The 15,792-nt window shown below is 44.6% G+C and overlaps 2 protein-coding genes across 2 annotated transcripts in view; both read right to left on the reverse strand.

The window, feature by feature from the left end:
• Positions 1–1,565: 1,565 nt before the first annotated feature.
• On the reverse strand, positions 1,566–7,005 carry endog (endonuclease G). The gene is made up of 6 exons (XM_056593228.1): positions 6,632–7,005; positions 6,030–6,238; positions 5,470–5,611; positions 3,449–3,558; positions 2,450–2,531; positions 1,566–2,355 (listed from the first exon to the last, which is right to left on the reverse strand). Exons 1-6 carry the CDS (start codon positions 6,833–6,835, stop codon positions 2,158–2,160), a joined length of 945 nt encoding a protein of 314 aa, XP_056449203.1. The 5' UTR covers positions 6,836–7,005; the 3' UTR covers positions 1,566–2,157.
• A 1,211-nt stretch (positions 7,006–8,216) lies between these two features.
• The window catches only part of ntng2a (netrin g2a), an 11,278-nt gene continuing 3,702 nt past the window's right edge, over positions 8,217–15,792 (reverse strand). Inside the window, exons 4-10 of the mRNA XM_056593295.1 lie at positions 15,727–15,792; positions 14,749–14,921; positions 14,423–14,446; positions 9,649–9,816; positions 9,229–9,363; positions 8,486–8,575; positions 8,217–8,380 (exon numbers count right to left, since the gene is read on the reverse strand). The exon at positions 15,727–15,792 is cut by the window's right edge and continues 173 nt beyond it. Of these exons, the coding sequence (XP_056449270.1) occupies positions 8,217–8,380; positions 8,486–8,575; positions 9,229–9,363; positions 9,649–9,816; positions 14,423–14,446; positions 14,749–14,921; positions 15,727–15,792 (820 nt within the window). The remainder of the gene's footprint in view (positions 8,381–8,485; positions 8,576–9,228; positions 9,364–9,648; positions 9,817–14,422; positions 14,447–14,748; positions 14,922–15,726) is intronic.

Below are 15,792 nucleotides of genomic sequence, written 5' to 3' on the forward strand. Positions count from 1 at the left end.
CATCTTTAAACTGAAATGTATAACCAGCAAACTATTATGGAGGACCAAACCTGCCATAACTGCAAATGTATGGAGAAGTAATTGTATGTCTCAATAAATGCATAAAATATGTCTTGGAAAACATAGAAAGTAATATATATAAAGAAAAAAATAAATATTTATTTTCTTTCATGTTTACATTTATTTTTCTTGATTTGATTTTGAAGTGATTTTTTTCCATACATAACGGGATGGCACATTTTATAGCCAAAGCTTGACTCCTATTGTTTCATTTTTAATGTTCTTTTTTACTTATTACGTTGCAGATATTAAGAGTTTTATATAAGCTAAACGTGTTGCTAAAGGTAACCATTCTTGAATATTGAAATTTGCAAACACAATGCCAGATTTATATTAATTATTCTCTCTCTCTGATCATATCAAACATTACATTCTCAATGGATCATCTTCTGCAACAGTATATGTTGACTTCAGACAACGCTGAGGCTGCACACAGTCCAGCCATGGTCTGTTAAAGGTCATCACTCCACCAAGTGCTCAAGGCAACTCAACAGCCAAGGTGGTACAGAAGCTTGGATGGAGGCAAGAATAGTGGAAAATCAACTTGGAGAGGAAGAGTGTCTCTTTAAATGAACCCCAGACACCACTCAGATCGGTTTGCATTAGATGACTCCCCCTATCGGTTAAACACACACTATTGCACGGATGAGCTCTTATTGGCTGACATGGTTACCCGGTCCCCTGCTGATTAATCAGCATTGATATGACACACCTGTTCTCCGCTCATTGAACTGAATTGAAAGGCTGTTTACAGGGTAGCCAGCAGCCCTGCCCTGGAATGAATTAAACCTGAAAGCGTTTCGGGAGTCTTTATGTGCTTGGTTTGAGTTTTGTATATGAAATAAATACATGGAAAATACTTTTGATTTTTTCTGTTTTTAATCGTAGCTGAGGTCTTGATGAGCTCACCGATTCTGTTCGGCATGGCAATAGGAGGATGAAAACTGCTTCTGATTGATTCCAGCTCTTTTTTGTCCTAGTGAGTGATAGGATTTTCATATTCTTTCATATTTTCGCTTGTGCAGAGTTCTTCCTCCATTCTCACTTCCTCCACCTGAGGGAGTAATGTATCCAACAGACCCTTTAAACCAGGCAACCTTGAAGTGAAGGGCAGCAGCACATAGAAGCCTCACAAAGCTTATCCTGGAAAATACCTTGACCGTTGTCTCACTCAAGAGGCCCTTTTCATAGGGGTTGCTCACAACAGTGATTACATGTCTGCTGCTTTTATGTACCAGATAGTACTGCTTCTACTATGAGCCTATGTATTTCTATACCGTGGTAGGCATACGTTTAGGCAGGCACCCATGCTAAAGTTGACTAAAAAGAGGAATAAAAAATCATCTTTTGGAAATTGATCTAAACAAATAAGGAAAAAATCCAACCTTTAGGGACCCCAATTTGCTTTGTGAATGAATAATGTATCGTAAATAAATAAATGTTCTCCATTAAAATACAGGGTTCATAAGTATAGACAACCCTATGTTAATTTTTATTTCAGTTAACCATATTAGCTGGTTTGATTTGCATTGAGAAATCATTAGGCTAACTAACATCTATTAGGCTAACTGAAAAGAACCATGCCAATCTCTAGGTATGGTATGCAGGGTATGTGGTGAGGTGGGGCTATTTTAATTCAAAAGGCCTAGGTGACTTCATCAGGATTTATAGTATCCTGGATCCTAACTGGCTTTTAAAAATAAAAACTGCCTGCCTCTATGGGAATTAACATAGGGGTGTCTATACTTATGCACCCTGTATTTTAATGGAGAACATTTTCTAGATTATTCTGGTGGCTTATCCTGGTCCCTCCTTTAGACCCTCCTAACCTCTTTGAAGCTTTTTCTGCCTTGTATTTCAAATAAACATCACATTTGATAAATACCACTTTATTGACACTATAATTGAGAACAAGTCACACACGTAAAACACACGTGTATATAATATCGGTTAAAAATGTACATGTTTAGCACGTACATGACGGATTCTGCTAAAACGCATCTTGATTTCACTAAAATGTGTGTATTCAACGTAACATACGGAGGACCAGGTTCCTGCTCGTTCACCCCTTCCACTACTGTTCTGACTCAAGAGACGTTATCTGTCAGAGATGGCCTGGAGGCTGCCGGTCATCTTCATGATGTTCGGAACAAACAGCAGTCCGGAGGCCCTCTCGATGGTTTCTATGGGAACCAGGAAGCTCTCCAGAGGAACGTTGTCCTCCACTGGGTTGTTGGGCAGGACGTAGGACCTGAGCTCCACACCCTGGCCCCCAGCCCGCTCCAGAATGAGCACCTACAGAACGCCCGGATCATTCAATTAAAATCTTCATGACATTTTATACCAACTCTACGGGTAGCGAGCAGAGAGTCGGTATTGGAGAACCAACCTTAAAGAAATGCGTTGGCACGGCAACGTGGTTTCGACCCAACACTTGGTAGCGAACGTAGAGCTTCCCATCAGCCTCAGCTCTGTGCAACACAGAGAGTCTCGTTAGTCCCGCAACTTCTTATCTCAGTGGCCTTGAGTTGGAGGGCCACCCATGGCGCCACTATGGAAAGCAAGAACCTTGGGTGAAACCTAGAACATTTAGTTATTATTATATTATTATTACGACCAGCAATGACGAAGTCTGTCTCTGTCGGTCTTTCCGTTTCCCAGACTTGGTGGTAATTGTCAAAGTGCTGCAAAAGTATTCAAATAATATTCTAATAAGGCTTGTACAGTACATCAGAGAAGCATCATGGGATTCTTTTTATTTTGAGAGGACTCTTCTACACCTAGCTTTAGAAACACTGTGGCAGTTACAAACACAACAATGTCTCCCCATAATGATTTCCAGATGAATTACTAAACTGAACAAACTGAACAAAAATAATAATTATTATATTATTACTGCCCAGGTACCTGCATAATTAGGTACCTGGGCAGGTAGAGAGACAGAGAAATGGAGTGAATGGAAACCTGGGCAGGTAGAGAGAGAGACGGGGGGGGACCGATGGGATACCTGGGCAGGTAGAGAGAGACGGGGGGGGGAGGGGAGTGATTGGATACCTGGGCAGGTAGAGAGAGAGACGGGGTGGGAGTGATTGGATCTCTGGGCAGGTAGAGAGAGTGAAGGGGGGGGAGCGATGGGATACCTGGGCAGGTAGAGAGAGAGACGGGGGGGGGGAGTGATTGGATACCTGGGCAGGTAGAGAGAGAGACGGGGGGGGGGAGTGATTGGATACATGGGCAGGTAGAGAGAGTGACGGGGGGGGGGGGGGGGGGGGGGGGGGGGGGGGGGGAGTGATTGGATACCTGGGCAGGTAGAGAGAGAGACGGGGGGGGGGGTGATTGGATACCTGGGCAGGTAGAGAGAGAGACGGGGGGGGGGGTGATTGGATACCTGGGCAGGTAGAGGGGTCCAGTGCAGACGTAGACATTGAGGTATTGTTTGGTCAAAGAGCGACACAGCTGCTCCAAGTTGTTCCAGGCCTTCCGGTTGAGATGAGGACACTTGAAGAAAAGTGGGCATTCGTTACTGGCTAACAAGTAATACTGAAAAAGATTTTTACTAAAATCTTGGTTCCCGAAGTTTGACAATGCTAAAGCAAAAAAAAAAATCAGGGAGACGGCACAGCTTGTCTTCCCAGCTGCAACGGGAAGAGATTAGTTGACAAATGTCATATTAGGTGCCAATACAGCCACAATATGCGCTACTGCATAACATCCACAACAAGACAGTTGATCTTCAACAACAACAACAGCGCACACGCACACCACTTTGCATTACCGCAGAGCTAGAGTAATGCAGCATCCCCATCAGATCTTTCCTTATGTCACTCCGCAACCAGATTGCACATCACACACATGACACAAAAACAAGTGTTCACAGTTATTGGGCCTAAAAAATTGTTTTGTTTGGTTCCGGTTTCCGACCGACCCTGTCAATTTATGTGCAACCCAAATTATTTTATGAGCTTTATAAAAATAAATAAAAAAATAATAATAATAATTTTTTGATGCAAACTATAATTACGTTTTGGTACAGCACCTCTTCATTCTGTACAAGGATGAGCGAATTTTCTCGTTTTTAAATGAAAACAACCTACCTATCATTCGCTGCCGCTGGTAAAAATAAAATAAAAAAATAAAATGAATTCCCTACCTACCCATGACCTCAACTGACAACCAACAGGAACCAAACTTTTTTTTTTTTTAGGCCTTGTTATGTTCACCAGATGCTTTCGCAACTTCAACGGATTCAATAAAGTAGCCTATAGCGACAATATTATAAGTGCAAAGCCAGTTCATTAACAAAAATGAAACATACAAGTAGGCCTTTATGCCACATATTTTACAACAGCTATTCCAGCCAGAATATTAAGCCCACAAAAGTAGTAGTGAATGGGTTAATTTAATATGCTTATTAAGTGGCATCTACACAAAGCATTATCATTAAGCCTACTGCCCAAATTCCAGCAATATATTTGTGTTTCAAACCATTTTTAAAAATGCGTTATGAACTAAAGTACCACAACAACATTATCGCCCCTACACAGTGCAAAGTAAATCTCACCCATCACCCATGGCCTGATGTTTTAAAGCTGCCTTGGTGAAGCTGTTAGGACTGATAAATCCAGCGCTGTTCCATGTCCCCTCACTGATGTTGAACAGCAAACACGGCGAGTAGAATAGGGTGTTCTGAACGGTGCTAACCGTTAGCCAGTCATAGCGGCTGTAGTTGCACTCGCGAGTGCCGCACAAAACCTTTACCGGCCTGGGTCAGCCCATCAGGCTTCGGTGTAGGTCTTCCTCTTGAAGTTAAATCTGTCTTCTCTCTAAACGAGGAGAAGGAGATCAGAAACAGGATCGCTAGGTGCTGTGAAGGCGGTGGCCATGGTAGTTCACTATCAACTCTGTACCGCCAACGGTTCAAAATTCGCTGATGACATCACCTGGGGCCAGCGCCGGCATATTGCTGGTCCCTGGGGTTGTTCTATTACTACACATCAACATTTGATTGGCTGATTATACACGTCATTCAAATTTATTATCCAATGTGAGGTGGCAGCTTCAGCGAAAGGGTAGCAATACTTTTAGTGCTGGCCCCGCCGGTCCATGTACCCTAGCTGTGATGCGTTATTCAGCTGAGCTCAGCCTTACAAAAAAAACGTTTTTCCTTCTGGAATTATGTTGTAAGTACTGAAAGAAATATGGAATTAAGACGCGTTCAGACACAAATTAATGTCATTTTGAAAAAATATATATTATTTAGATTTTGACAGGGCCAGCAGAGAAGGCCCTGCTGGCCCTGACGGCCCACCACTGTTAGAATGGTGTTTATCAGAAAAATATTCAACAGGAAGCCTGAGAAAATGCTGGTAGGATTGAATGCGGGATGTGTTTGTTTTCTTAGTTTCTTACCTGTGGAGAAACATTACTCAGAATGAAGGTGTCATCCATGGCCTTCTGACTCCATTTGTGATTGGCTGCTGCTGCCAGGTGACCTCTATCGAAGCCGCTCCCCTTGTAGTCCTGGTTGGTCGATCGATGGTAAACGTGGACACTGCCAGCAGCACACAAGTCAGTGGATGGTGAGTTGGATACTAATACGTTCAAATTCAACTTCGTTTGTCCACAGAGGGCAATTGGTTTTGCAGCAAGACATAGAAATAAGAGAGACAGCGGATGAAATGTCAGCAAATACAATCTGGGGACGTGTTTTACCACCTTCTTAGGTGTATTGAATAACGGGTTTAGCATGTAGCATCTTTTACCCCTCGCTCGGCCCGATAAGCAAACTGCAGCGGGTCAAGAGGACTCTCTGGTTTTGGATTCTCTGGTTGTTACTTTCAACACTTCATGAGTAAGGAGGTCAGGGCAGCTGGCCTGAAGCCATTTAGTATCTTCAATAAGTCAGTTACCAATAAGCCAGTTACCAATAAATCCATCAAGCACCAGCAGGCATGGGCTCCAATAGTTACCTATCATCTTCTTTGAAGTCAGAGTACTTCCTGTCTGACGTGCCGGTCAAGCTGCCCGGTGTGAGCTGTTCTATTACCCAAGAGGCCGTGCGGGTGCGGGGGTCGTATGACGTGATGTAGGACTCTCTGCTCTTGATGTTGGCCAACGAGGGGAAGCCGTACTTCATCACAGCGCCGGGCTTTGAGCCAACAGGACCCCCCCGGTACACCTACAACACACACTTCCTGATCACTGGGCCGCCCCTGTGATGTGTCATAATAACGTAACCATGTGATGCATCAGGACCCTATAACATTATCATATCATATTAACGTAATCATGTTATGCGTCAGGTCCCTGTGATGCTTAAGGGATCATAAAGCAGTTAGGCATGGTTGACATGAAGAACATTTAGTAGGCTATGCTGTAATTGTAATTAGATGTCCTAATAGCCTTGCTAAATCATCACCCACACACACACACACACACACACACACACACACACACACACACACACACACACACACACACACACACACACACACACACACACACACACAGTCTGTAACGAAAAATGGGAGCCATCATTTATAATTAAATAGTCACATTATGAGCCACCAACCGTCAGCTCGGTGGCCGCCTCAACACTCGGTAGAGGGATAACGGGGACTCGAGACAGTAAAGAGTGCAGATCGTGATCTAGGAGTCGGTCAGTGGAGCTGGCTGTAGTGTCCTTCTGCAAACTATGGAGAGAAGCGCCGACCCCTGTTCCAATGGCCAGGGACACCCCAGCAGCAAACCATGGCGAACGCAAAACACGCAGCATATTCCCTTAGGATAAACAAATAATGTATAATTTTGAAGATTTGATAAATTCTTAATATTATGATCACATGTCACGAGTCGTGGACGCCGGACAACTAGGACATCCCAGAGCTGCGGAATCAGCTGTGTCTGACGCGGAGTGATGACGTCGTGCACACACCAAATTGTCTCGATAGAGGGCAGGCGATCATTGCAATCATGCATCTAATGCATATTGGTTCTCAACTGGTCCAGCCTCCAGAGCGACCCACAATTATCATCATTAAATCACGACCCAATATTTATTAAGCAGTATTAGTAATCAACAGTGCCATCATAACTCATCATTCCCCACCTAACTCCCACCTTATTCTTCATGTTTAACCTCTGTTTTTCTTTTATTCCTAGTCTGTCTTACATAGTTTTGATAGGCCAATATGTAAAGCGTCTTAGAGTACCATATTAAGCGCTATGTCAATTTAATTTATTATTATGATCATATACTGCCAAAAAAACAGAGCGAACAAAAGTTAAATGAAATAGTCAGCCATGAATTATCATTGAAACATTAGTTAAAGCATCGTTAATGTTTGGATTTGCTCTGCGATCCACTTAAAATGACCTTTGGGCCCACTTATGGTGTTGCCACTTACCAATTGAGATCACATTTCCAAATATGCAGATCCCCAAAAGGTCAAAGGCAGTCATTTTCATAAAGGTCCCATTCAGAAACCCTTCATGTAGCTATGGTGTTACTACTTAAGTGATTTTAATGTATGATTTGTTTTTGTAATGTCTAATTATTTGAGTGTGCATCAATCTGCTTAGACCCCTGTGTTCATGCTTACCCCTCTGTCAAATATAAAAAACACACTCAAATGAAAACACAAAATGTATGTTTCTGTGTACTCTCAAACATCAAATACTCATACTCTGAAATGTACGTGTATGTGTAGTACTTTATTTCCCCATTGTCTCTGTTTTGTAATGACATCAATAATCAATATTTCAAATGGACAATGACAACAGCAGACATAAATACAAAATACTTCAAGGTAAAAAAAGTTTCATGTCAATGGTCACAGGTATTTTTTATTATAAATTAAAAAAAATTAAGAATGTTCTTCGGTCTGCCTTAGATTCCACCTTCTCATAGAGCCATCCCTTGATTGTGTCCAAGGCAATATTGTTCTACAAGGGGATTCTGATATTCGGGCCATTGTTTTCCATTCCTGGACGCTCTATTTGGTCTTTGTGATGGGAAGATATTTCCTATTTTGGACCAAGGAATATAACCTTAACCTCACTGAGCCCAGACAGGCATCAGCGACCGGAGTTCCTCTGGCAGTCTTGTGATGATGAGACCCTTGTCCAATCATCAGTCTCGGCAATCCAACAGCCTTTCAGCATTGGGTTGCCACAGCTAGCATCAGACAGGCTAGCTTCAGAGGGCAGAGGTCACGGGTCACGAAGCCAGGCGAGTGACGTAGCGAGGAGGCAGAGTTATTTTCGGTGTCGTCCACGCAGCCTTTGTCCTTCAGGCACACCTCCTTCTGGCAAAGCGGCCCTGTCCACACACACACACACACATCACATGACCAGTGAGACCCTCGCCTGACGTCTGACGTCTGACCGCTGAGCCTTATCCAAGGTGGGTGGAGGGTGGGTTTACCTGTGAAGTCTGAAGTACACACGCACCGCTGGAAGTCCACACACGTCCCTCCATTTTGGCACAGCGTGATATCCTCATCACAGAAATTCTCTTAGAGGAGCAGACGTTACCAAGAGAGGGTCAATATATTAGAGACAGAAGAAGAAGAAGAAGAAGAACTTTATTTATGTAGCACTTTTCATACACGAGGCAGACTCAAAGGGCTTCACGTAAAAACATTTTCATACAATAAATTAAAAATAAAATCGATAAATAAAAGAAAACAAAGGCAAAGTAAAAAAATGCATTGTATTTAAGATTTAACAGAAAGCTAAAGCAAACATATAGGTCTTCAGTCTTGTTTTTAAAGTGGTCCGAGTTGGGGTTAAGAGGATACTTTAGAAAGAGTTTGAAGAGAAGCAGAGGAAACATTAATTCTCTGAAATATACAAAAATTATTTTTGAAAATTTCGAGACCAAATGAAAGCACCACATTGGGTTTAATCGCTGCAGTTTGTGCAGGGCGCTCCGCTGAACAGTCAAGCTCAACCCACACGCCCCCCACCACTGCCTGCCTTGTTCTAAAACACCACATCAATGATTGCGTGTCGTCTCACCGCAACTCAACCCACACATCCCAGTGACTTCATCATACCCTGCCAAAGTCCCACAATACACCAGTTTTGGGTTTTGCTTCCAACTAACAGCATCCATCTAAGGGAGGAGAGTGAAGGAGGAGAGAATTGAAGCTAGAGGAGACTCACCTATGCAGCCTTGCTGCCACCTGTAGCCGGGCTGGCAGGAGTCACAGCGCCGCCCAGAGACTCCGTCCTTACACGGACACAAGCCCTGCTCGTCACACCGAGGGTTCAGACTGCCCTGCAGGTCACAGTTGCATTCTACACACATGCACACGGACACACACACACAGACACACACACTTACACACACACACACACACACACACACACACACACACACACACACACACACACACACACACACACACACACACACACACACACACACACACACACACACATACAGAAGTTCAAGCGCACTCACCCACAGACACAAACACACCAGTGCACAATTCCAGCCGTATTAGCATTGGTTAACATTGTGGTGTGTAACACAGTGTGTGTGTCTGTGTGTGTGTGTTTGTGTGTGTGTGTTGCTCTGACCTGAACAGACGTCCTCGTCGTCGAGGGGCGTGGCCGCCTCTCTGTAGTAGCCCACACGGCAGGCCTCACAGCTGCGGCCGCGGGTGTTGTGCTTGCAGCTCACACACGTCACCACGTTGAGGAAGTCGATGTAGCTGCAGCGGTTGGAGTGTCCGTTGCACTCGCAGTCTGAGGAGAGCAGAGCAGGGAAGGGTTTACCACCTTACCAAACCTATCCAACGGTTACTGGATCTGGAGTTTAGGAAGATCTCGTTGTTGCGGGTGTGATTTAACACAGGATATTGAGAGGCAAAACAACCAAAAATATGAGAACATCGCGATCCACTTCATCCGCTAAACACCTCGTCTGAGGTGTTTCAAGAAGCGGACCTCAGAGAAAGTGCTTGGACTGACCCAGGCAGATTTTAACACGCTGACACTTTTAAAATCTCTCCAGTGTTCCAAATAATGGTCTGGCAGTTGGACCAGAACATTGAAAACAATCTGAGGATTGGCATTGCAAGGTAAGTGGTTACAAAGTTAGTGATGAAAGTAGGCATGTAGGTAGGTAGGTACTAAGTAGATATGTAGGTACTAGGTAGGAAGGTAGGTTGGTACTAGGTAGGTAGGTAGGTACTAGGTAAGTAGTTACTATGTAGTTAGGTAGGTAGGGATTAGGTAGGTACTTGGTAGGTGCTAGGTAGGTAGGTGGATGTGCAGGTAAAAATAGGTGGGTAGGTATACAGATTTGTGGTTGATAGTAACTCTTACCCTGAAACGTGACGTAGGCTATTTTAGACAGTTGGCTGAATTTTGGACCTCCTGGAATCAGTATTTTCTGGGTTTCTGACACACAAAATAATCCACACAACGATGGTAACAGCCCACTAACAGAGCACACAGCATTATGACCAGTGTTTTTAGTAACTAGTTCGCAACTACTGTGTTGATACCACCACATTCACTACAGCTACTTTAACCTCACTACTCCTTTTCTATTATCATACCACTAATACTACCACTACTATAAGGTGACCAGATATATCCATTCACTACATTGAACACATCACAAAGAACAACTTGTATTGTGTCCAATCAACTCTAAACATTGAGCTTACAGTAGATGCAGGGAAAGGAATTTCACATTTTCAATTGAACATAATGTCATCTGGTCTCGGACAAAACCTTGACTGATAGTAATTTCCGGAGTTGAATTATAAAGATTTATACAAAAATGGTTAAGAAAAAACTCTTAGGTATTGCAGGGACATTTCCAGTGATAGAAACCCAAGGACAGAGCATGACATGGAAACTGTCCCCTGAATCCAGGGGCCCCCAATACCACGACTACTGTAGCTAGCACTATGCTTCGGTAGCTGACCTTTTTTCTCTTTCTTCTCGACTTGTTTCCTTTTCTTTGGCTCCTCCTTAGTGACTGTATGAGAGAGTAAGGCGTATTTTCATCAGTAGTTCACACTTATCCAGATCATTTCCTTAATAATGGTGCTTCGCTAGATTTTTGCTGTATTGCCAACTTATGCTGTATTTTTTCTTTCTTAAGTGACAAAGATGTACAGTGAGTGACTTAGACTGTCAAACAGTGCATGATGAAATAAGTTTCCCTCACTGCCCAGTTATCACTAACTAGGGTGATCTACTTTGCTTTGTACCTTTTGCTTCCTTTCTCTCCTCTTGTAGTCTTGGGGTTTGACTAGGTCTGGCTTCTCCTAGTTCTGCTGCGATGTCAGATCCGCTAGGAGAGGAATCCACCTTAAAGCTCTCTCCTGTCATCGGCTTGGGAGGTGAATCGGGGCCAGCCTCTGGGGCCAAAGCCGAAGAACCAGCGCTGTTGTCTTCAGAACTCTGCTCTACGTTACTCCCTTCAGGGCTTTCTGGCCTCGCTTCAACTACAGGAATGTCTCCAGTATCATCAGACTTGGAATCTGAAGACTCAATGGTCTTTGGAGAAACGTCTGCTGGAACTCCAGCCCTTGTGGGCTCAAAATCCCGGTCCTTTGCAACAGCCATTCCCAAATCTTTTTTAAATTCTTGCGAGTCAGAGACCCCTGGACTCAGAGGGGTGGAGCCAAGGGATTCCCGGTCTGAGGGCTCTGCACTTTCTGTGGCCGGAGGTCTTTCTGCCGGAGGGGGGCTTGGTTTTAACGGTCCTAAATCTGAATATATTTCAGAATAGTCCAAGTCTGGAGGGTTTTCTGTAAGCATAGTCCAGTCTATATATTCTGACTCTGGCAGCCTTTCTGATGAAGGAGTGAGAACGTCTGGAAATATATCTTCGGGAGGAAGGCTTGTTTCTGAAGGTCCTGATTCGGGACGTTTTTCCAGAGTTTCAGGGCTCAAGTCTAAGAATCTATCATTTGATTCTGAAGGTCTCCCAGCAGTAGGGCTTGATTCCGGGGGGCTTGAGTCTAAACCTGGGCTTGTAGAAAACGCTCCAGGGGTCTCCACCACAGGAGTCGTTAAGGTGTCTTGAGGTGAATCGGGAGCCCAAAATGAGTCTGAAGTGTCAGTAGGAGGGGGAGGGGGTTCAGCAGGAGCTTCACTAGGAGTGGCCCCATCTGTAGAGCGGTCTGGTGCCTGGGAGGAGGAGGCTGAGTCTGTGGGAGCATTAATGGGAGGTGAAACATCAGCAGGAGTCGTAGCCGCAATCTCGGTGGGTAGAGGCTCAAGAGCATCAAGAGCCTGATTGGATGGCACTGACTGAGTTGCCGGCCCTAAAGCAGTGGTGGCTGAGCCGAGGACGGCTCCATCTTTGCTGGAGGTTGTTGCTAGGTTGTCTGTTGCTAGGGTTGTTCCTTCAGGGGTGGCGGCGACAGGAACGCTGGAGGTTCCACTGACAGAGGGCCACAAGAAGCCGGCCGTACTACTCGTATCATCAGCTATGAAAGTACTAGTGTCAGCAGTAGTAGTACTATACTCAGGAGGGAGAGAGGTAGTACCTAGAGTAATGATGCTGGTATCAGGAATAACTGTAGTAGTTGTCGTAGCGATACTTGTAGTAGTTACAGGACTAGTATCAGCGGTAACGTTGCTGGTATCAGGAGTAGCTGTAGTAGTTGTTGTAGCGATACTTGTAGTAGTTACAGGACTAGTATCAGCGGTAACGTTGCTGGTATCAGGAGTAGCTGTAGTAGTTGTTGTAGCGATACTTGTAGTAGTTACTGTGCTAGCATCAGCGGTAACGGTGCTGGTATCAGGAGGAGCTGTAGTAGTTGTTGTAGCGATACTTCTGGTAGTTACAGGACTAGTATCAGTGGTAACGGTGCTGGTATCAGGAGGAGCTGTAGTAGTTGTCGTAGCGATACTTGTGGTAGTTACAGGACTAGTATTAGTGGTAACGGTGATGGTATCAAGAGTAACTGTAGTAGTAGTGTCAGCAGTAGCAGTTACAGATGTAACAGTAGTAGTATCAACAGTAACAGTACCAGTATCAGTAGTGGTAGTAGTGTCTCGGTTTGGACTGACAGTACCTGGGAATGGTGGTTCTGTGAAATCAGTTGAAGGGAAATCTGTGAAATCAGTCAGGTCATAGATCTCCAAGTCAGACCACCAGTCACTGGTACTTGTACTGGCTCTGCCTGTTGTAGTGTCAGTAATGCTGCCACCCCAGTCTGTTCCAGTGGTAAAACTACTAGAAGTATCCAACAAATATGTTGTGGTGGGACCTGACGGTGAACCAATACTGGTCATGCCACTTGTTTCGGTAGTACGTAACGTAACACTATCAACCGAAACTGTAGCATAAAAATCATACCAATCGGTATCAGTGGTACTAGCTATGGTGAAGCTAGTGGTTTCCATAACGGTAGGAGAAGTGATCGTAGTTGTGGTTGGTGTGGGGTCAGGAGTGGTAGTAGTTGGTGTAGTGGTAGTAGTGGTGGTAGCGGTGGTAGTAGTGGTGGTAGTAGTCATTGGTGTAGTGGTAGTGGTGGTAGTAAAGAGAATGGCTGGTTTTCCATCTGATGAAGAGGGAGGTCGAACAGAAGCTGTGAGAGAAGAAGAGTTAACCCACTAGTGAACATGATCAGAGCTATAGAACACACACACATGCATACACACACACACACACACACACACACACACACACACACACACACACACACACACACACACACACACACACACACACACACACACACACACACACACACACACACACACACACACACACACACACACACACACACACACACACACACACACAAATGCTAATATCTTTACATTCTTACAGGAAGTCTGTGGCATCGGCTAGTTGCAGGAAAACATGCTAGTGGTCACTACTGAGCTCTCTGCAGACCTATTCCATAACATTACATTCAACAAAACATTTTTCCGTCACTTCCTTGACAGAAGCGGTATTCCACACTCAGTTCCCATGAACTGGCCAGTCTAAACAGGCTAATACTCAGATGACCCCATCTCTGTCCGAGGGTGTATGCCAGTGACATATCTGAATACAGGTTGATGTAGTCCCAATAGAATAAACAACAAGTTCCACAATGCATTGCCATTATGCTGTTATCCCTTGCACTAGAGCAGATGAGCGCACAGGGTGAGGCGGAGGGCAGGGGCTTTCCTACTGAACTGAGGTTCCTAATCCTAACACCTGGACAGAGAGGGGGGGTCCGACGGCAGATGGGAAAATAGAGTACAAAGCACAAAGCAAACAGGAACAGTAGGTACATAAAGGAGGATGGATGGGCGGACAGGCAGGTGATTCATTAAGATGCACCGAAATGCCGGTAAACAGATAAATGGACAGAAAGACGGAACTTACTGTCCAAGATGGCTGATTCTTCGCCTAAAAGAGAAAAGAGAGTAAAAAAACAAAGGAATCATAAGTATGTGTTTCACGTAGGGTTGCAACCGATTATTGTTGATTATATGAATGAAGATTTTTAAATCTTAACTGATAAATTGATTAATCATTTTGTATGTAAAATGTCATACTTTTGTTACAATTTTAAAAATGTTATTTGGATTAATATTCTGTCCATTGAACCAACGGATCAATGGACCAGTCCCACTGGGGTTGTGTGCGTGTGTGTGGCACCATAATGTCTACCAGGGGTAATCATCATGCATGTGTGCGGCCAGACGTACATATGTTGGCCGTGCCGGTTGGGACAGGCAGGTAGGAGCCGGGCCGCCAGCGACGGGACGTGAGGGGGCGGGAACAGGCCTGGCAGTCCTCCCCACTGGTGTTGTGGTCGCAAACGCACTGCAACGCCGTGCCACGCAGCACACACTCAGAGGCATGCAGGTTACACTTACACCTAGGCACGCACACACACACACACACACACACACACACACACACACACACCACACACAACCAACACACACACACACACACCACCACCCACACACACGCACAAACACAACTACAACACACACACAGAACTAGCAACACGACACACTCACCACACACACACACACACACACACACACACACACACACACACACACGCACACACACAAATACAGATATACACACACACACAGAAACACGCACACACTCAAACACGCAAGCACGCACACACACACACACACACACACACACACACACACACACACACACACACACACACACACACACACACACACACACACAAGCACAACAAACACACACACACACACACACACACACACACACACAAAGATTATAAGTAATGGTTTCTACAACCATCATCAGTCATATATAGATGGATATTGTATGGTAGAAACAGCACCCATGTTAATTGAATCAACTCTAGCGCTCGTAGGGGGAGATTTAATCTAAATTCATCTCTAAGCAAGTGTCTCTCTAAGCAGTTGGTGCTAATCCGTGTGAGAGGGATTGGCTGCTCTTTATCTACCGGTCATCACATGGACACGCGCCATATGTCTCACTGATAGATTTAAACCGATGGTTACCTTGGATACCTTAATGTCTACGTCTCCTTGAGTACACTCTCAAAGTGACGCATTTCAGGATCCCGATCGCGGACACGGTCCAATCAGAATCAAAGCATAAATCGCCAATCCCACCAAATGTACATGGATGACCTAATGAATCTTAGGAGAGTGATAAGGGCTCACCTGGCGGGGACGTCGATGTTGGAGATGGCGTAGAAGTATTTGAGCAGGTTGTCCCGCTGGACGTAG

This window comes from Gadus chalcogrammus, chromosome 6, assembly GCF_026213295.1.
Source record: "Gadus chalcogrammus isolate NIFS_2021 chromosome 6, NIFS_Gcha_1.0, whole genome shotgun sequence".
NCBI lineage: Eukaryota > Metazoa > Chordata > Actinopteri > Gadiformes > Gadidae > Gadus > Gadus chalcogrammus.

Coding starts and splice junctions, on each gene's coding strand:
- endog (XM_056593228.1), bottom strand. CDS start 6,835: ATGCTGCGTGTTTTGCGTTCGCCATGGTTTGCTGCTGGGGTGTCCCTG. Junction 6,239..6,631: donor AGGCGGCCACCGAGCTGACG/GTTGGTGGCTCA, acceptor TGTGTGTTGTAG/GTGTACCGGGGGGGTCCTGT. Junction 2,532..3,448: donor GGACCCCTCTACCTGCCCAG/GTATCCAATCAC, acceptor TGTGTTGCACAG/AGCTGAGGCTGATGGGAAGC.